This window comes from Ostrea edulis, chromosome 6, assembly GCF_947568905.1.
Source record: "Ostrea edulis chromosome 6, xbOstEdul1.1, whole genome shotgun sequence".
Lineage (NCBI taxonomy): Eukaryota > Metazoa > Mollusca > Bivalvia > Ostreida > Ostreidae > Ostrea > Ostrea edulis.
In genome coordinates, this window is record NC_079169.1 from 2,496,654 (window position 1) to 2,512,385 (window position 15,732).

General features: G+C 36.1%; 1 protein-coding gene across 2 annotated transcripts in view; it reads left to right on the forward strand.

Annotated features, from left to right (window-relative positions):
• Positions 1-15,732, forward strand: part of LOC125645774 (uncharacterized) — a 25,689-nt gene continuing 9,957 nt past the window's right edge. Inside the window, exons 1-7 of one of the 2 annotated variants that reach the window (XM_048871591.2) lie at positions 1-1,648; positions 7,853-8,050; positions 10,965-11,024; positions 12,255-12,317; positions 13,674-13,742; positions 14,973-15,062; positions 15,470-15,688. In XM_048871591.2, the coding sequence (XP_048727548.1) occupies positions 1,561-1,648; positions 7,853-8,050; positions 10,965-11,024; positions 12,255-12,317; positions 13,674-13,742; positions 14,973-15,062; positions 15,470-15,688 (787 nt within the window). In that variant the 5' untranslated portion in view covers positions 1-1,560. The remainder of the gene's footprint in view (positions 1,649-7,852; positions 8,051-10,964; positions 11,025-12,254; positions 12,318-13,673; positions 13,743-14,972; positions 15,063-15,469; positions 15,689-15,732) is intronic. The other variant, XM_048871592.2, reaches the window with a different exon arrangement.

Consider the following 15,732-nt stretch of genomic DNA (forward strand, 5'->3'; position numbering starts at 1 on the left):
TCCGGATGCACAATATGACGTCAGAGGATAAGCTAATAGCCTGACAGTTACGGGAAGCAGTAAAAACCCGGGAACGACCTGTTATCGTTAATGTAGCAGAACGAGGGAAAACAAGTGGACACGAAACTGAATAATCTGAGAATAGATAGAATCATAAAAGAGCAGCAAATCAAGAGGCGTTTCCTTTTGATAAATGGATTAAACCCCGAGTGGTTAAATCTTAATATTTATGAGTATAATTTTGAAAACCACGCAAGTCTTCTTCTATAGATATTAGTATTAATACTTTGTGATTATCTATAATAATTTCTTCTGTTTTACTTTTAAATAAAAGATGTCACATTATAATTCCTATGTATTTCCTCGAAAATAGTTTTAAATGCATGAAAGGTGATCAATCTCATAACTCCTAAAAAGAAATAAAGAGTTAGGAAAACATGGACCCTGGATATGCCAGAGGTGGGATCAGGTGCCTAGGGGTAGGAGGCATACATTTTAGCGACCGATTTAATGCTTTGTGGTGGCTTAGTTCCTCTTGTTTATAGAGGATTTTGTAAGATATTCCACGAAAACTACGATAATTGAAACCCACGAAAATTAATTACTTTACACTATTAAGTTAATTCTTATCATACCCAACTACCTTAACCCAATTACATTGAGATATCAAGAAACTAAGTTATCTTCAGAAAACCCATATCATCACCCGGGGGTGATAGTTAAATCAATAAACCAAATTATTAATGGAGCAAATGAGATTTTTTTTAAAATTATTCAAGAAAACAGAATGAATCTATTTGAAAGAATAGGATGAAACATCAAAAATGTATGTGCAAAGAAACATCTTACTGACTTGTAATTTTAAACGGCTTTCGTTCCATATGAAACCGCATTGCACATCGTACACTAAACGTATAATTGTCAATAACTTTACTAGATCTGAATGCAAAGAAAATTATTTCCTACCATTTTAAAAGCAGAATTCTTAACAATGGATCCAATATTCAAAAGAGACAAGAGTATGGATTTAATACATATAAAATGATATTGAAGAAAATGGATTTACGCAATACAAATAGACATGATGGAAGTGCTCAATTCTGCAGAATGTCAGAAACCTATCCCATTTCGGTCTAGGTCAATGCTGTTATCACATCTCCATAATTCATGCAGTGAGTCAAACTACATCGATCGAGTCTTTCGAGTATTGCCAATCTGAACTGTATCGCGAAGACCAAAACGAAAAATAAAAAAAAAATATTCAAGTTCTCCCCGAGATCGATAGCGTTCTGACTAACGTAGACCAGCTCTCTCCTCGTCGGGATCCGTGGACGGCTAGCTGGTGTCGTACGTGAATATTTCCATCGATCTGCGCAGAATTCCCTACCTCCAAGTATAACTATTTTCTATCACATTCCAGGAATCCACACAGATATTTACTTATTGCAGCATATTACTGACGTCCTTAGTTTCTGGGATAGGGGAACCGGTATGCGATTCTAAAACTCAACTTTTTCCGTTTAGAGACTTGCGAAACGACTAAATCAAGTTTAGCTAAAGATGAAGTCGATAACCAATCTTTTGGTTGTGTTTGGACTAGTTCTCGCCATTTCACACCAATCAACATTGGAGCCGATTAATAAATCAGGTAAGATTTGTTGTAATTACTTGAAAAATACGAATTATCTTTAAGCGCAGGGCCGTAAGTAGGGTTCTAAATCAGGGGAGGCAGGGGATTGGGGGCCGCCGATTGACTTTACGACTGAAAATGACACTTTTTAAATCCCAATTTATCATGTTTGTGTTTCATTTGTACTATGTAAAGAATCGTAATATGGTGTCAAAGACAAAGGTGCTTGTCTTCATTTTAAACATATATCCTATAATATAACATTTATATTAAATTAAGGATTACTAATCCACATCAAGTTGAAGTAAACACCTGTCATTATAAGTTTAACTATTCCTACTCAATTTTCCCTCTTCATTTCCTCTTTTTCTCTGACTTTTATTTTCTTTTTTGCCAAAAAATCAGACGAGGCAGTTGCCTCGTCTGCCTCATCGGCAGTTACGGCCCTGAAGCGAAGTAGTCATTAATTGCAATGCGTCAAATGACGAATGACTTCAGCAAGAAGATACTGTATTGATTCAATTAAGTCATTATTCCTAGAGAGAAGAAATAAATAAATGAGAACAAAATGTTATAAATGGGTGTTATCTGATACACGTGTAACAAGTATTGTTTGAAAAAATAAAAAACGAACTACGTCACCAATCCTGTCTTGTCGCAGCAACAATTCCACACGAAACAAAATATGATGAGTAATTGATACAACGGAAATGATGTGTCATTTTTCACCTGCCGTTTTCAAATATTAATTAGGGCAATCCTGTAATTGTAGACTTTTAGGAACCTAAAATTTAATTTGTTGAGAATATTCTCTGTTGTCAACCTTGAACTTTCATTAGTTATTTACGCTCTTAAAATCGTTCTTTGAAATTACAAATGTTCTACACGAGACTATTGAACGCGTGCCGATGGCAGACGACATCTGACATTCAAAAGGTACGACAGACGCCAGGCTACTCGTTTGAAAGCCGCCATGCTGCGATTTCAAAAGGTTCATTGCAAGAGCATCTTATCAAAATTTTAAATATTTTTAAAAAAGATTGTATCATCCAATCACACGGGCTATCACTTCCCTGTTTTACTATTTGCGCAGAGATCAAATGCTCTTGAAATAACCATATATGGTTATGAAATCCAAAACAACTGCGTTTTCAATCTTTCATTAATTAGTCTAGAGAGATGGCGTCTTATGCAATAGCAACACTAATATTTTGCTATTGACAAATCATGTGTGAAACTACCAAGATTTGGGCGCGTTCTGCTCCTGTTCTCCATATTCATCTATTCTGAGCAGAGGAAGGTTTATTTTGTAAATCAATAACATTATAATTCAAATATAATGCCAAAATAACACCATTTCTCTGCTTATCAAACTTTCAATACTGTACCTGTCCCTGTGAGCAGAAACAGTGATAGTCGCTAATATTGATTGTGTTCATCAAGCGTTTAACCTCCAATTACTGGCATTCAGGGCTATTCTTCGGGGGAATCAGCATTAGATACCAGAGCGATTCTCTAGACCCACTCGTCCTGATAAAATGCCGTCAGTTTATGGGACATCCTGGGATGTCTATAGGAGGAATTCGACTCGTATATAGATCACATCATTTAAGCAAACAGGTTTAAAGTCAGTTGCAGTATTTCGTCCAAAGATGTCGATTCACGTGCACTCGGTGTACAGGTTCATCACGTGCACTCGATGTACAGATTCATCACGTGCATATATTCGCATTTTGTGTTTCCTCTCATGGGTTACTGTGATGTCTATAAACATAGAGGACCAGATGTAGCTTGGCCCTTTAGAATGGCTTTCAGGTTTTTTTCGAGTGAAGTTTCCTTTATTTCAAGTAAAGATGTATTAAAAACATCTACATATATATCCTATTTTAGGAAATGCTAGCTAGGGTCTCCCCCAATATTTAGGATTTTGATGAAAAAGTTCTGCAAACAAAGAGCGACGAAGAGATCTACCCCGCCAGTAACGCTGAAGTTCCATGGATGCTGTCGTCTGCAAACAGACATTTCTTGATTCATTTACGTGTATCTTCAAAGATTTTGTCGGCGGAATTCAACAAAATTCAATCATTTGCCGTAAACTATTTTAGTTACCAATACCTTTTGGCATCGGTCCAGACTTGTTCTCTATTTACTATTTACCGTAACCAGAATGAGAAACTGAGAGCTTAAGTGATCGTCCGTTAGACGTACACATTTAATTCAGTAGTCACTCAGAACGATATAGTAGTATTGATTATGCAAATAACTCCTAGTTTCTCTCTCAACATGGCAGGTTACATCTTCCTTCATTCCGGTAATAATTCAACTAAGATCAGGAATTCTTCCAGTGATGATTTGAATAAATGACATTACACTAGAGTTGCAACCAATCAAACGAATCTTTTTTTTTGTAATTAAGTGCATCATTGTGAAATATACATCGAGACTTCTACATTGGGGTCGGTGCCCGTCACTAAAAATAGTGATGATTATTCAAGGCCTGCAGTAATTCACCATCTTACACAAAACAGACTGCTATTTCTACTGAAACTTAATATAAAAAAAAAAAAAGGAATCTTCCCCCGAAAAAGGGTTTCTTTCGGAAGCATATTGATATGGAATATTTGTGATTGTCTATCTGCTTCAACTTGTGATTGGGTTATTCTGGATTTTGAAGTCTTCCAAATACTGCCCTACATCTACCTACCTACGAAGCCTCATGCACAAACTTTGTGTTATTAATACACGTTTCAATGATAAACATTAGCCATTTATCATTTGTGTGGTCCCGTGGGGATCCAGGTTAGAATAGGCCCTCGTTACCCCGTGCTTGTCGTAAGTGGCGACTAAATGGGGCGTTTCTTCCCTGTTAAAAGGCCGTAAGCGGCGAGCAAAGACCTAAATTTTGAAGTCCTTCGCCGTCAATGATGAAGTGAAATATTCTCGAGAAGGAAGTTGAACAATATACAATCAATCATTTGCGTGCTGTCTCCCTGTTCTGATTATGACAAAAAATTGTGTAAATGTTTGAAATTTTTAAAAAAAAATATTTATTGTTATAATTTTCATGCCTTTAGAAAAAACGTTTTTACAAATTGCTCATCTTTATCTTTTCGTCAGTAGAATGGATATTTAACCAAGTTTGCTGTGTAATTTGGGGTATCTATAAATACATGTAAGCTTTATTGTAATGAATTATGTATTGAGACGCCTGTAAAGGATGGATTTATTTAAGCTGGACGCCCACATTATACGACGTTAGCAATGAAATATCGCCATGATCTACATAGAAGTGTATTTCAGATTAGGTCAATGAATATTTCATGAATATTAAGTTATTTGTGTTTTTAACATAAAACTACGAATTATGAAATTACAAAGAACAGCACACTACGTAATACAGATTGTAAAGCACAATACCATTGTCCTTGAAAGTAGCGAGTGGCTTATGAACGCAGTTATTTTCTGTGCAAAGCTGAACACTAGAATTCGTTTGGAGATTTTAATATACATTTCTAATCATTTTCTCTTTTAACGTTTTCCTTCAAATAAGGTAAGAATTTCAAAAGCGAGGAAGACTGTGTGTTTAAAGGGACCTCTACATACTAATTTAGAAATAAAACACTCTTTAAAGTTTTGCATAAAGAAAGCATACATAGTACTTGCACCACCGAGTACAGGGCTTCTTTGATATTTTTCAACAACGGTCCACTGTAAAGAAATGTATCCATTGTTTTCATAAACCGAGACCTCACTACTTATTAGTGTTGCAACTTCAGAAGAAATCATCGGGATATGAAAAAAAAAAAAAAACTTGACAGCAAACTTTCAAAATCATTTAATCCAAGGGAATATTATACGTACTGTACACAATTATAAATGTACTTTATTCCATCCACAGTGCTCTCAGTCTACGCGTAACCCATGTTTCAGTTTGATAATGATAAATGACCCCTTTAGTGTCTTCATATTAAATCTTTCAGTGAAGCACAATTTTCTCTTGATTAACTTAATAAGAAAATGTACTCTATGGAAATCCTTACTGTGCAGCACATAAAAGCTCCTTAAGCTTCAAACAATCATGTAAGTACTATAATCAGGGACTTGGACGCTCATTGTATGCCTTGGGTACTGCGTGATAATTGTCCTCGCATCAGCAAGCGTAAACGCAGGCTTTCTAAAAGTTCTATTGGATTTTTTTAGATGAACGAATCATTTGGGTTTATCGTTCGCTACAGAGAAAATGTCATGATTCGTAATGACAGTCACGTTTATCCTCTTTCTGATTTGAATGTAGAATGGACAGGATTGTAGATAGTCCATGGTTATACGGTGTGTTAATTTCTTTGTCTAAATTCTATATGTAAATTTGATGTACTGGGATAGTATGGGTAGTTACCGTGTACTGCTGACACTGTAAAAGTGGTTATTTACGCTGGGAGGTTAGTACGTGTTTTCCACGCCCAACATTACGTTATACGCAAGGGGGGGGGGGGTACGCGGTAACTGAATATAATATATATTATATCAAATATTTATAAATATACGCGTGGGACACACGCTTATTACGTGAATACGGAATTAGTGTCAATTTCCCCCACGCGTAAATAACCACTGGTACAGTATCATGATGGTGTTATTGTTTGTTTGGATATTCTGTGTACGTACAGTGCGTGGCGTGTTTTATCAGTAGGTACAAGTACACACTCTGTAGTAGTTTCTTTGCGTTGAGATTTCTACTGGGTCGTTGTTTTTCGTGTATATCCGGCGTGCTGTTGTATTATATTTGATATTGCTGTTTAATGTATACACCACATGGATTCTTTAGGTTTGGTATTCCATTGATATCCACTGTATTTGTCTCGTTTGTGTTGATATTCCATTGAAACTTGATCTATTGGTTTCGATATTCCAATGAAACTTGATATATTGGTTTCGATATTCCAATGAAACTTGATATATTGGTTTCGATATTCCAATGGAACTTGATATATTGGTGTGGATATATATGCAGTGCTTTGGTTCCCTTTCTCATGTATTCCACAAACATCCAGTGCATTAATTTCGGTTGTTTCGATATTCCATACAAACTCGATATGTTTCGCTCGGTATCCCATACAAACTCAATGTGTTTTGCTCGGTATTCCATACAAACTCGATATGTTTCGCTCGGTATCCCATACAAACTCAATGTGTTTCGCTCGGTATTCCATACAAACTCGATATGTTTCGCTCGGTATCCCATGCAACCTCGATGAATAGTTTCGTGTGTTTAGGTGTTCCTTTCACATTCAATGTGCTGGTGTGTGTGTTGGTGCGTGTGCTGGTGTGTGTGTTGGTTCGTGTGTTTAGATTTTGAATTCATAGTCAGTTAACTTGTGTATTTCCCATATAATGTAAATGTCGCTTTTATTGAATGGTTAATTATATTATGTTCAGGAGACTCTGGCCTTAGTTTATAGGAGAGAAAATCCTTCAGTTTCTCAATCCCACCAACCCCACCCCAATTATAAACTGAGAGATATCAATCTGGTATTTACGATAAAATGGCAATTGAATATCCCTAGTTGATAGAATTCTTTCAGTAGTGCTAGTGTTTCTTGAAGACCAGATATATTCTTTGTATTCAGAATTCCTTGTAAAACGTTCGTATTAATTCTCTTTTGCCTGCATGTGATGGAAAAGATAAGCCCCAAGTGAATCGTAAATGACGACATGTTATAGGAGGAGGGAAACCCCTTCCATATGAAATGAGCTCGTTTCGTGTACGACCGCGCTGACTCATTTTCTTCTGATTGCATACAGCCAGAAATTGACTACGACCTCCAGGCTAGCGGGAATACACACTGTAGTAATAGAAATTTGATGTCCAATAGTCAGATAATTTATTAAGATGCCCACATGGACAAATTTGTATTTATCCTACCCTATGGCGAATGATGCAGGTCGTTAAATTCCATTCCGGAATACTCTGATCAAGACGTGATGTCTTTGATGATAAACCAGTGTTCACCATCACCGGAAATCGATAATTTGCGTAAATTTTCTCAACTTGACTGTAATTGTCTTTGAAAAAACAATATTGTTTGAAAACCTCTCATCAATTTCTTTGTCTAACATATAAATTTGATTGCAAGAAAATCATTATTAACTGCTATATAGATGTATGTATTCAAATAAAATTACTACACGTAGCATTAAAATGGAGTTGCATTTCCTTCACAGATAATGGTCATCGTCCGGATTTAATTAACATAGATGAGGGCTCGCTGCATGGTTCTAAGCCAAGACCTAAACCTGTTGTTACTATTGATAGAGATGACGATGAAGATGGGGACGATGCTGACGTCATTGATGGTTCCGGTTCTGGGTCAAGCGAAGTCAAACCGGAAACCACGACACTGCATCCAACGCAATACCCAGGTTGCTATTTATCTCTTAGCATTTCGTTATTATTGTCTTCAGGATCTATGCTTTTAGTCTACTCACATACAATAGAGCACACGTGTAGATTAATTGATTGTTAATGGTTTTACGCCGTTTTGACATTATTTCAGCCATTTTACGGCGATTGACAACTGAGCAATGTTTGGTTCTGACAAGCGTATAGAACTCTGTGATAATGCAGGAATAACAGTGCCGCTAGAATGGGTTTCTATTTAATGGCAAATGTCCCCTTAAGCTGTAAATGTGTTCCTGGCGGATACTATTTACGGTAGTACGGTAGTTAACCTGTACGATTCCGCCGTCAACCAGAGGAGTTCTGTTACTATCTGTCATTTCTGAGACTGGTGGTATTACTTAAGGTATTGTGTATCGGAGATAGCAGAAATAATATTTATATCCTGAATATCACTTTTTGAATTGCATGCTATCTATAAAATTACGGTCTTCCATATCTATCATATCCTACACCAAATCTTAATCTGAGAACCATTGTACTAAAATTACGAATTTCAACTTGAGTTTTCTGGATACACTGGCTCGAATTTCATAATATAAAAATATAGGTTTATGCATATATAATACTGTAACGGGAAGGGGAAAATGCAACGCATCAGACCGTCATTCGAACCCGGACCCCCTGAATCTCCAGTCAGGTTTCCTACCATATAAGCTATCTGGCCACCGGCGATTAACCCATCTGACCGCTACATTCCTCCCTCCTTAAATGTCTTCACAACTTGAAAACATCAACCAAGGATCTACATCCCACAGCAGGCATTTTCGCCTGTCAGTTCTAGGGCCTGGTCTACCGCACCAAGTGTAACAAGAAGGGAGAAAATGCAATAGACTAGACCGGGATTCAAACCCGGACCCCCTGAATCTCTAAGTGCTTTACCAATTGAGCTATCTTGTCACCGACAATCAAACCCGTTTGACCGCTACAATACAAAATATGGCCTCACTTCCCTTATTTACTAAAAATTTCCAATGCATAATATGATAATATCAAATACTATACTTCCTCTCACTAAGTATTCATTCCATGTCGAGTGAAAAAGTCAATGTTGCTTTGGTCATTTAATGCAGAGGGAAATGTCCGAAAAATGAAAGAGGACATGCGGGCAATGAAGACGATTTGAGATTGTCTAAAATGCTGAAATACAGTGAAAACTGACGAATCCGACAACTGTGCAATCCATTTCACTGGACATTCCGACCATTAGTTAAATATTTTCATTGGGCTTTTTTTCCTTTTATACAAATGTTCATTCCGACATGCATTATATTCGGACAAAAGATTTGTTTTCCCGTGCATGTCGGATTAGACAGGTTTCACTGTATAAATCAAATAATCGGGGCATTTCATATTTATGCTTGACAAACACCTTCAGATACCTTCAATCTCAAAATATCAAGTACATGAAACCTTACCTATGCGTTTATGTGGGGTTGTTTACTATTGTGTCGCATGCACTGCTTCACATCGTTTGAGTTTTATTACCTAATGATATTCAGTCCCTCTTCTCTGGTTCTGTCGCTGTGATTTCACCCACTGAACTTCCCCAAATGGTGTTTACACGACAGTCCAGGGAATTATTATCAGAACATCGAAAGAATTTACATAGTCGATTTTCGTTTTTAATGGATAGGTTTAGGCTTTGATCTTCAGAAAAAAAGATTTTTCATAGAAATCTATAATGAAAGGGCAAGGGTATCTGTCTGTTGATGACACAGAACAAAATCTCATGAAAGGCCGAGACAGAATTACAACAAATGAAATTTCCCTTTTCTCTTTTGTAACAAAATACTGCAGATCGATATTTTCCACGAACATCGAATTCTTTTTACATTTAACGGATCACTATCTTGTGGTATCATGCCTATCAGTATTAAAAGTTTAGGAATTTTTTGGAATGTGAACAAAGAGAATATTTAGATGTTATTTTCTAAGAATAAACAATACTGTGAAACACTTCAGGTTGCATGATGCTGTCATTTATGACTCAGTTCCTCGTCAACCTAATAATCAAATAAAAACGGTACTCAAACATGTTTTTCCTACGAAAATATTCAAAATGGCTGCGGTACAACTTCGTTTCACAAGTAATGAAGATAGTCGTCTTTTGTTCATGGACGCCAAAGGAATCTATTTGCGTATTGAAAACGCCTATTTTGTTTTCAATATTGTCTTAAACAAGAACAGAAAGACAAGCAAGGAGTACTGTACTAAGGACCTATTCTAACCTGGATCCCCACGGGACAGAAAAGAAAATAACTGCGTTGTACCACTACATGTATCTCAATTTCAATATAATCTCTTAATTCCTTCGGTATTCATTCTATTATCCCTGCCAATAAACGTCCTTTAAAGCTTAATTTTCATTTAAATTGGAGTTTAATTCCACAACAAGATTATTGCATTACACATCTTCCAAGTGTTGTAAATGCACATCCAGATAGACTTGTCAACATCTATACTTTAGATTCCCGTGGTTATCCAGGTTAGAATAGGTCCCCAGTACCCCTTGCTTGTCGTAAGAGGCTAAAATGGGGCGGTCTTTCGGATGAGGCTGCAAAAACCGAGGCCTCGTGTCACAGCAGATGTGGCACGATAAAGATCCCTCCCTGCTCAAAGGCCATAAGCGCCGAACATAGGCCTACATTTTGCAGCCCTTCACCGGCAATGATGACGTCTCCATATGAGTGAAAAATTCTCGAACGTCAATCAATCAATATACTTTAGAGAAATGTGACATTGTACATGTATATATATAAACCGAACTTGTTAAAGAAAAGTGTTTTTGTCTTTTCATTCAAGGATATTGCTTATAAAAATATCAGTGAATATGATTGGCATTAAATATATTCACAAAATTAAGGTACATTTCAGGTCCTATTGTCATGGAAACACCTGCACCATCGTCAACTGTGGATGACAGCAAAATAAAAGGTAAAATTGATAGATCCCTTGCACAACAGTGTCGCCAACTTAACTTCCGGAGAAAGCAACTTGTCTTTTCCATATAAAAGAACAAAGACAATGTAGGAGGTCAATAAACTGAAAGTAGGTTTATTATGTGGCATCGCGGAAATCATTAAACAAAAACGAATGTCGTTGATGACACGTCCTGCATGAAAATGATTTTTGAATTAATATGTTCATTTTTTTTTTACATCGTTTTAAATGTAAAGTCTATAGAAGTCATGCCTAGTGTGGGAACTCTACAAAATTGGATACAGGGGGCTCACAAATGAGGGACATGTACACGTTGAATTACAATAAAGCATGGGCCAAAGTCATGAACTTCCTGCTGGTTATTACTACGTGCATGACTGTTACCTGTGATCACCTGGAAATACGTACATTGACGTGTCGTTAAACAACAAATGTAGGCGATATAATATGTAAGAAAATTTACACCCGTGCGTAGGTGCACTGAAATATACATGTAACAATCCGATGAAGAAAATAGACCCTAGTGAAAGGATGATTAATAATGAATAGCTTAGATACGAAAACCATCACAAATCTGCTAATTGATATCCACCAATTAGTATTACCCTGGTACATCGAATAGAAAGCGACGTGATCCGGAGTTAATAGTCTCTTTGGCACCTGATCCCCTACAAGGTAATGGCTTAGTTGGCAGTTTCCACAATATAGATGCTGATAACGACAATATTAATTCGCGGATTCTCTCTGAGCTGGTTGGAGTTTCTAGACGGTGTAATTGTCCGGTCACATGTAAAATAAACCCTCTGTCAACATCTTAATTGACACCGGTGTAATAAAACCCTCGGCGACGTGCGCCAGGAGAATATTTATGATTGTGCCAGCTCTTCTCCCTTCTCTCTAATATCGATATCAATCAAATGAAATAGATAAATAAAGAAATTATATAATGATATTGACATTCGTTAATTTTCTTGTAATTTTTCTGTGTGTATCATTCAATAATGTCTGTCTTTTGCGTTCACAAATTGTTGTTGATTACAAATTACATGTAAGTATAACATACTATATGTATGTAGTTATTTAGGTAAATATGTGACCAATAATTATTCAAAAATAGTGTGTCAATATCGATTTGAAATTAAAATATGACTTAACAGTCTTTAAGGTTCAGTGTTGTAAACTTCAAAAAAGGCTTAGCAAACTATTTTCTTTTTTTGGTTTCAGAAATAATAATACAAGAAAAAGGATCGAAGCCTCTTAAAGACACCTCAGATAACAACACTCAAGGTAAGTTCATTTGCCACTCAAAATAATTGTGAGAAAGGCCATCCTCCTATTTAATAATCTTATAAAAGTTGCAGGAATGATACAGTGTAGTTTTTATTGTGGTCACGGTAAAACTTAAGGGTCAGCGGATGGAGAATTATGATTTTACTACGGATTACTCCGTTTACCTGATCAAGATATAGGGCTCGCCGCGGGTGTGACCGGTCGACAGGGGATGCTTACTCCTCCTAGGCACTTCAGTCCACCTATGGTGTATACAGGGCTCCGTGTTTGCCCAACTCTCTATTTTGTATTTTTATTTATAGGAGTTATGAGATTGATCACTGTTCGTTATCTTCACCTTTATCACAAAGGGAAGACTTCGAAATTCCCTGTGAGCAGGATTTAGAGTACATTTGGTAAAATTTTAACCTTACATGTAGGTATGCTATTTTGCACAGAAATATGGATATTTCATGGTTTTCGACGTTGAAAAGCAAAAAGCATTGAAACTTTGGAAACGTGCCAATCTACGAGTGAATGTACGGCTGGTTTTTTGGTGTTTTTTTTTTTTTTTTGGCTTTTTTTTTTTTTGTTTTTGTTTTGTTTGCTTTTTTTTTTTTTAAATTTTGTTTTAAATGAATGAACAATCCAAATTCAAAACACGTCAAAACATGTTTGATAGGAAGACAAAAAAATGGCTAAATCGCAGCTGAATACACAGCACAGCTGTATACAATTTGTCTGTTTTCGCAGTTTTTGGAATCATCCATTATACAAAACCAGATATAGAAATGTAAAGTAGCATCTAAATCTCTTCCGAAGACTCTCTGATTTTGACATGCTTAATTCAAAACGTGTATTACGGTAAAATGTTGTGGACAACTAGGTTATAGTGTTAAAGATGACATTCACGTTGATTAATCCAGTGCAGGAAAAACCTTTCTATTGACGTGAATTACAGCTACGGGGTGTTAAATCAATACTAGCGTCGGAAACTGCTTTAAGGTGTGCAGATTTTATGATCCAAATCATTTTTCTGCTTCCTTGATTTGACATTAAACAGTAAAGCACAATAGAAATATTAAAAATCTCCTAAACTGTTAAATATTGGCAGTGAAATGTCAGTCGATCGAAAGCAGCCAAATTAACTTATTTTTTCAGACAGTGGGTTGACTCCGCATAAATTGGTTGAAAATGTTCCTTATCTACCGAAAATCTCATAAATGCACCTTTCAAGGACAGGGAAATGATTGAAATTGTATGGTGACTTATTTATTTGGATTTCTTCGTGAACATTACCCATAGAGGATGACATTTATGGGATTACTAATATTGACAAAAAGCTGAGAATTTGTTTATTTTTTACTGTTATAGTACTGGTTTATGGAAATAACGTCATAACATTGGTGTCGGACAATGACGACGATCATAAGTCAAGTGAAGGTAAAATAGTTGTAGAGCACTACTACTGCAACGTCTCGCTACACACTTCCTAGCAAAGAATCGAGCAGCACGTAAACGCTGCCAATAGCGAAATATTTGCTAAGAATGTTTATTCGTATTCGATTTATACATGAATCCACCACAGTCCGTCGATGTTAAACTTTTAATACTAACCATATTTTTGCCTGTGATATCTTTACAAATGGTAATGGTTGCCATTTCCTCATGACTGCGCTGTAGTAACGAACAAGGCGGATAGGAATCTTGATAGATGTGGGGCTTTTACTTTAACGGCTGGAAATTCCGACAGAAATGAAAGTAGAATGTAAAAATATAAGAGATAATTTTTAATTTTTTAAAATACATGAGGGTATGAACTTCACCTTTACATACATGCGTTAGCGCTTTGAACATGAAAAGCATGCCGGCTTGAAACGTTAAAGTTCATGCTTTCATGCATTTTCCAAAATATTAATTTTTTTCTTAAATAAACCCAATGATGCAAAACAAAACCAATTGTTGCGTCAAGGGGTTTATGACATTTTATATCTTGACGTTAAAAAAAAATGGTAGTGCGTCTCCTTCAGAAGAACTATACTTTCTGCGTGTTCCAAACGTAACCGTAGTTTCATAGAAATAAATTACATTGTTCTTCGTTTTCAGAATTGCTTAAGAATAAACAATTCGTGCACATTTTTTATTTCATACAAAAATTATCGCTCTCGGGGGTTGTCCTCCGGTACATCCCTCTTACACTGTCATTATGTCTTCAGCAGACGACATGTTTTGAAATAACATTTCTTTGTACTATATTATCAAAGTCTGTTTAGCATTCCCTTCTTATCGAAGCACATCAATGTCCTATGTAAATTACTGCTACAGCATTTTTATAAATTGGCTTTCAATTCGTGAAAGATCATTATATTCAATTAATTTACTATACCGGATAAGTGGCTTTTTAGCGGGATTCATATATTAGCGCAAGTTTCTTTTTCGCGGAGAAAAATAGCGCAAAAATTTCGACAAGTTGCGCTAAAATACGAAAATCTGCAAATATCCATCATTAGACACAACGGGTGCGCTAATTCGGGATTACATGAAACAGTGCACGAGAGTCGATTACGCTCAATATTCGATTTTGCTCAAGTAAATACCTATACAATTTGTATAATTATCTAATCATAAAAACTGTAAAATTTATATTACGTTTACATTGTGTCTACATTGTAGATAAAAAAGCAGCTTCAGATTTATTGGCGGATAAGATAAAAGAAAATGGGATAAATACCCAAACCACAAAAGAATCCAAGATTGAACAGGGTACGTATGAAGACGTGTACCCGAAGCATACCGATTTATATGATAAATAGATATGACTACAATGCTTCCTGCACTTTGTATGTATAACAATGAAAAGTACACAATTAACAATACTTGTCTATCATTTACATTGCTTCCAACCTGATTGTCCTTATATACTGGTATTTGAATTCTATTTTTGATCAATTTTTCTGTAATTGATGGATGTTGACCAAGTACACATTTCTAGACAAATGTTTTTCCCGCCATCGTCGAACTTTAAATTGTTGATTTGTTTTATGTGAACAAGATTTATGCTACATTTGCTTTAATGTTGAACAATAACTAAAGCAATTAAAGAAGAAAATTTCAATTTTGTACTCTCAGCAATATTTCTGTTAATACTGAATTTTTCGCTCTTCTTGCAGGTGACAGAATTTGTAAAGCTCTTGACTGTAAGTTTGGTGCAGAATGTATAGAAAAGCAACCGCTTAACTTTGAGTGTGTCTGTCCAGTTGGCACATGCGCAGACGAGGAAGGTGCAGAAGTGTGCGGGTCTGATGGCGTGACGTACAGAGGTTCATGCCAGTTAGAGAGGGAGAGTTGTAAAAAGCAGAAGAACATTTCAGTGGTTAAACACAGAAGTTGTACGTATACTCAGGAACAGATTGAGAGCTAGATACATCTATTG